General features: G+C 42.5%; 1 protein-coding gene across 1 annotated transcript in view; it reads right to left on the bottom strand.

Moving 5' to 3' along the window:
• FAM151B (family with sequence similarity 151, member B) overlaps positions 1-5,303 on the bottom strand; it is a 49,511-nt gene extending 44,208 nt beyond the window's left edge. The window contains exon 1 of the mRNA XM_011934334.1: positions 4,919-5,303. Coding sequence (XP_011789724.1) covers positions 4,919-4,943 — 25 coding nt within the window. The 5' untranslated portion in view covers positions 4,944-5,303. The remainder of the gene's footprint in view (positions 1-4,918) is intronic.
• Positions 5,304-6,814: the final 1,511 nt, after the last annotated feature.

Genomic DNA, 6,814 nt, shown 5'->3' with positions numbered 1-6,814 from the left:
TGGCACAAGAGGCCTCTTTCAGCTTTCAAAATGTTTTTCTCACTAAGCTTAATCATTTCTAGCTTTTGACTTTTTTTGTTTTTTTTCAGAGACAAGTCTCACTCTGTTGCCCAGGCTGGAGTGTAGTGGTGCAATCATAGCTCACTGTAATCTGAAATTCATGGGCTCAAGTGATCCTCCTGCCTCGGCATCCCAAGTAGCTAGGACTACAGGTGCATACCACCACGGCCAGCTAATTTTTAAAATTTTTTGTAGAGACAAGGTCTTGGTACGTTGCCCAGGCTGGTCTTGAACTGCTGGCTTCATGTGATGACCTCAGCCTCCCAAAGTGCTGGGATTACAGGCATAAGCCACTGTGCCCAGCCCTCTAGTTTTCAATTTTAAGTGAGAAACAGGTGACTCTTCCTTTCATGTGAACACTTAGAGCCCATTCTATGGTTATTAACCAGCCTAATTTCAATACTGTTGTGTCTCAGGAAATAGTAAGACCCTAGGAGAGGGAGAGAGACAGGAATATGGCTGGCTGGCGAAGCAGTCTGAACACACACCATATTTATGTATTTATTTTTTATCCTCGCCAAGCCGGCCAGCATGCACTGCCCAAGCCGGCAAGGCTCACACACCACATTTACAGATTCAGTTTGACTTTGTGGTGCCCCAAAACAATTATTATTGTAGCATTTAAAGATCACTGATCACAGATCGCCATAATAAATATAATAATTTTTAAAATATAATAATTTTTAAATTTGAAATATGGCAAGAATTCCCAAAATGTGACAGACACAAAGTGAACACATGCTATTGAAAAACACGGCACCAATAGACTTGCTCAATACAAGGTTGCCACAAACCTTCAATTTGTAAAAAAAAGAAAAAAAAAGTATTATCTTCAAAGTGTAATAAAGTGAAATACAATAAAACAAGGGATGCTTGTACAATGGCATGTATCCACCACTACAGTATCACATGGAATCACAGTGTTGCTGCTCCAAACCGCAGTGCTCCCTCTAGTTATCCCAACCTCCTTTCCCGCGCAACCTGTGGCTGTTTTCCAGCTACCATAGCAGAGCTGATTAATTGGAACAGAAATGTATGCCTTGCAAAGCCCAAAATTTTATATCTGGCTCTTTACAGAAAAAGTTTGCTGACCACCAAGATATGGAAACAAGCTAAGAGCCATCAGTGGGTAAACGGATAAAGAAAATGTGGTAGAGATACACAATGGAGTACTATTCAGCCTTAAAAAAGAAGAAAATTCTGTCATCTGTGACAAATGAAGAAACCTGGAGGACAGTATGCTAAATGAAATAAGCCAGGTATGGAAAGAAAAACATTGCATAGTCTTACATGTGGAATTTCAAAAAGTAGAGCTTACAGGAGTAGAAAGTAGAGTGGTGGTTACCAGAGGCTAGGGATGCAGCTGGGGCAATTGGATGGGGGGGGAATATGTCAGTCAAAGGGTACAAAGTTCTAGTTAGACAGGAGGAATAAGTTCCCAAGATCTATTGCACAGCATGGTGACTATAGTTAATAACTCTGGGCATGCTGGCTCACAACTGTAACTCCAGCACTTTCGGAGGTCGAGGCGGAAGGACTGCTTAAGCTCAGGAGTTCGAGACCAGCCTGGGCAATGAAGCAAGACCTTGTCTCTACTACTAAATAAAATAATAATACCCCGGGCATGGTGCTGTGTGCCTGTAGTCCCTGCTACTCAGGAGGCTGAGGCAGGAGGATCACTTGAGCCCAGGAGGTCAAGGCTGTAGTGAGCCATGATTGCACCACTGCACTCCAGCCTGGATGACAGAGCGAGACCCTGTCTCAATAATAATAATAATAATAATAATAATAGTGTATTATATATTTTGAAATTCCTGAATGAGTAGATTTTAAATGCTCTCATTACAAAGAAATGATAAGTATATGAGGTGATGGATATATTAATTAGCCTGACTTAATCATTCTAACATGTATACATTTATCATAACATCACATTATACCTCACAAATATACAGTTATTATTTGTCAATTAAAAATAAAATTAAAAAAGAAAGTTTGCTATTTGCTGACCCCTGGAAGAGACAATCATTAAGGTTCCTTCCAGTTTCCAAAAGCGACTACCAGAATTGACTTACCATTAAAGACAGTGTACCATATGTCCACACAAACACTTGTACACATATGTTCACAGTAGCATTATTCACTATACCCAAAAGATGGAAACAACTCAAATGTCCATCAACTAACGAGTGGATAAAATGTGGTGTTTCATGCAATTCCTTTTCTGGCCATAAAAAGGAAAGAAGTATTGAAATATGCTACAAGATGGATGAATCTTGAAAACACTATGACAAGCGGAAGAAGCCAGACATAAGAGGGTCTATATTGGATGATTCCATTTATATGAAACATCCAGAATAGGCAAATTCAAAGAGATAGAAAGTAGAAGAATAGTGGCTCTGGGTTTAAAGGGTGGGGGATGAGGAAGTGTTTCTTTTTGTAAGGTGAAGATGTTTTAAAATTGTGGCAATTGTTGCACAAGTCTGTGAATAAGCTAAAATTAAATAAACAAGCTAAAACCACTGAATTATACTCTTTAAATGAGTAAATTGTATATTAATAGTATGCAAATTATACATCAGTAAGGATTTTTAAAAATTTATTAATTTTTTTTTTTTTTTTTTAAGGCTCTGGCTCTGTTGCCCAGGCTGGTATGTTCTTGGCTCACTGCAGCCTCTCTCCGGCTCAAGCGATTCTCCCACCTCAGTCTCTTCCTGAGTGGCTGGGTCCACAGGCATGTGCCACCACCATACCTGGCTAATTTATTCGTATTTTTTGTAGAGACAAGTGCTTCCTGTGTTGCCCAGGCTGATCCAAACTCCAGGGCTCAAGCGATCCTCCTGCCTTTCAAGGTGTTCAGATTACAGGCGTAAACCACCATGCCCGGCCAGGATGGAACTTTTCACTATACATCCTATAGTGCCTTTTCAACTCTTTTATGTTGAGAATGTATTTTTTTTTAAGTAAGGGGGGAAAATGACATATAACAGAAGAATCTGGTTAAGAATTAGTTTTATCAATAACTCGGTAATGAGAAGAAAATTTGTTTTTGTTTTTGTTTTGAGACAGAGTCTCTCTCTGTTGACCAGGCTGGAGTGCAAGTGGCCAGATCTCGACTCACTGCAAGCTCCGCCTCCCAGGTTCACGCCATTCTCCTGCCTCAGCCTCCCGAGTAGCTGGGATTACAGGCGCCCGCCACCACGCCCGGCTAACGCCCGGCTAATTATTTTGTATTTTTAGTAGAGATGGGGTTTCACTGTGTTAGCCAGGATGGTCTTGATCTCCTGACCTCGTGATCCGCCTGCCTCTGCCTCCCAAAGTGCTGGGATTACAGGCGTGGGTAACTGCACCCAGCCCGAAAATTTGTTTTTTTAAAAATGGCATTTGTCAGGAATTGGACGTTTTTCACTTGTGCACACATTTTTTTCCCCAAGATTCCGTAAACCTTGTATCGATTCAGAAGAGAACCTGGATTTATACAGCCTGTGAGTGAGAATGGTGTAAGTCTTGAGGGTGGGCTTTGTCCCAGATTTGTTTGGATTCTTAGGAAAACCAGGCATTAAAAGGATTTATACTGAGAAGTAAAGAGCCCAAGGGTTAAAAATGGAAAACTCTGGTCTGAAGAAAATGTTCTATGGAGGTTTGGCACAGGTCTTAAAAAAGAGAAAAAAAAGTTCACATCCTTTGATCCAGTAATTTCAATTACAAGAATCATGTCCAGGATAACAACAAACCAAAAACATAACTGAGGAAGAACAATGCAAAAATGTTTATTACACAATGGATTCTAACAAAACTAAACAGGAAACGACTGATTAACGTTCAACATTAGGAGACTGGTTAATTACAATATAACTGTATTGTATACAATATAATTGTGTAAAACAATTCAGTCATTCAAAATTATGTTTATAAAAACCTTGGTGACATGGAATAGTATAAGAGGCAGGATTTAAAAAATTATGTTTACCATGACCTTAACTCTATTTTTAAGAGTCAGGGTTCTTAGAAAATACCAAAAAGTTAGTAGTGGTGCCTGTGGGTATCAGCATTTGGGGAATTTTTTTTTTCCTACTTCCCTATACTAATATACTTTATAAATGTTCTATAATGGCATTTATCAGGACCTGGACATTTTTCGCTTACACACACATGTTATTCCAAGATTCTGTAAACCGTGCATCGATTCAGAAGAAAACCTGTATTTATACAGCCTGCTAGTCAGAATGGTGAAAGCGTGTATTATTTTTACAATTAGGGAAAAAATCTAAACTGAAGAAAACGCGTCACTGAGGTTGTCTCATGCCACTACTTAAGTTTACAGAAAAGATACTGTAACCTTCAAGAGCGGAACTATTGTCCCGCAAGTTGAAGCACTTGATTCCAAGGGAAAACAAGCGAGCCACACTCTGCCAGGTTTCCAGGCCGCGCGCTCAGCAGCAGGACTACGCCGGGCTGGGCCCGGCCCACCGCCCGCATTCCCAAGCCTCCCCGTTTCCAAAGAGGAACCGACTGACCCAGACCGCCCCCATGCGGTCTGCGGAAATTAAGGAATTAGGGAAACGTCACATTCCTTTCCTTCCAACCAAGACCTCAAAATACACTGACTCTGCGTTCTCCGACCTCCCCCTAATGCCTGTCCCTTAACGCCCACCCGGCAAACCAAGGTCATCTCCAGGCGATCGGGGGCGCGCCCCGAGGGCGGAGCGGGCTCCAAGCCCAGCTGCCGGGCACTGCGCGGCGCGCTCCCAAGTCCCTAAGCAAGGAGGACCGCGGGAGCGCACAAAGGGAGGGTGCCGCCGGCGAAGCCTCTCAAAGAGCCCCACCTCCAGGCAGAGGCCGCGTGCTTGGCGCTTACCTGGGCCTCCAGCGGATGCTGCCATGGTGATGACACCCGCCGTCCGCGCAGGCGCCCAGCGGCTGGCACCCCTGCTAACCGGGCACTGGTGGCAGGGAAATTCGACTCCACAAACCACAGGCCTCCGGCAGGAGAAGAGCCAGGCGGGCGCCAGCGAAGCGGAACCAAATGGAGCCGCGGCACGCAGGCGCAGAGGCTGGCGTTCGAGGTTCGCTTTCGCGCCGCTTGGCAGTGCAGGTGTTGGCGAAGCGCTCCTCCGAAAGGTTTCGGAAGCAGGTGGTAGCTCTGAAGATAACGAACGCTGCGTTAGGGAATACTGCGGCGGAGGATGGAACTCCGATTGAAAGCAGTTGCTGGAGTGGAGCACGAATTTCAAAAGTTGGATATATTTTCTTTTAAATGTTAGTAATATCCTAAAAGGGTGTGGAATCATTACTGATAAAAATCAGTGTTTCTGGCCGGGCACGGTGGCTTACGCCAGTACTCCCAGCACTTTGGGAGGCCGAGGTGGGCAGATTACTTGAGGTCAGGAATTCGAGACCATCCTGGCCAACATGGTGAAAACCCGTCCTTACTGAAAATTTTAAAAATTATCCGGGCATGGTGGTCGCGCCTGTAATCCCAGCTACCAGAGAGGCTGAGGCACAAGAATGGCTTGAACCAGAGAGGTGGAGGTGAGCCTTGATCGCACCACTGCACTCCAGCCTGGGCGATAGAGGTAGACTCTGTCAAAAAAAAAAAAAAGTTTTTGTACAAAGTTACCGAGCAGATAACCTGAAGTTTTCTTCTCCCCTTCTGTCTCTCTACCAGTGTTCACTCAGAAAACGCTCCCAGCAACTGGGTTCTCCCATCCACTGTCTTTCTAGGCCTCCTTAACTCATTACTTTCTGATGCCAAACTAGTGATCAGAATTAGCAACAAAGCTCTGCCATTTTCGGCTTCTGTGACCAAAAAACTCAATCTGCCAGTGGTAGAGTTAGGATAACTATCATCACCTGACACATAATACAAAGGGGAGCGATTCTTGCCCAGCCTTTCAGATAAAATATTTTTCATCACTCCAAAGCAACCACTCTCCATTTACCCTCTTCCTACCCCCAGACAACAATTCATCTACTTTGTCTCATGAATTTGCCTATTCTGGAATTTGATGTAAATAGAATCACAGACTGTATGTATGATCTTTGTATCTGGCTTCTTTCACTTGGCATGTTTTCAAAATTCATCCATGTTTTAGCATGTATCAGTACTTTCTTCCTTCTTATGCTGGAATAAATTCCAGTTTGTATATACCACATTTTATGTGTGTCCATTCAACAGCTGGTGGACATTCGGGTTGTTTCCACATTTTGTCTTTTATGAATAATGCTGCTATGAACATTTATCGACAAGTTTTGCTTGGACGTATATGAACACATTTCTGCGTACATATCTGTGTACATACCTAGGAGTGGAACTAACTTGTTCATATAGTAACTCTGTTTAACTGTGTGAGGAACTGCCACTTTCGCAAAGCAGCTGTACCATCTTTCATTCCCATCAGCAGTGTATGAAGATTCCAGTTTCCCCCCGTCCTCACTAGTACTTCTTGTTATTATGTTTTTTTAATTATAATCCTAGTAGATAGGAAGTACTACATCATTATCTTGATTTGCATTTCCCTACTAATAATGTTGAGCCTATTTTCAGGTGCTTATCGGTCATTTATATATTTCCTTTGGAGAAATTTCTTCTCAAATCCTGTGCTCATTTCAATTGTGAGAATTCTTTGTATAGTCTCAATACAAGTCCCTTAACAGATAATTTGCAAATATTTGCAATATATTCTTCCATTGTGCAGATTGTCTTTTCACTTTCTTGATGGTATTGATTGCAGTACAAGTCTTCTTTAAAAAA

Source organism: Colobus angolensis, unplaced genomic scaffold (genome assembly GCF_000951035.1).
Source record: "Colobus angolensis palliatus isolate OR3802 unplaced genomic scaffold, Cang.pa_1.0 Scaffold134, whole genome shotgun sequence".
Classification (NCBI taxonomy): domain Eukaryota; kingdom Metazoa; phylum Chordata; class Mammalia; order Primates; family Cercopithecidae; genus Colobus; species Colobus angolensis.
The sequence above is the reverse complement of the archived record's forward strand: the minus strand, read 5'-3'. Positions and strand labels throughout refer to the sequence as shown.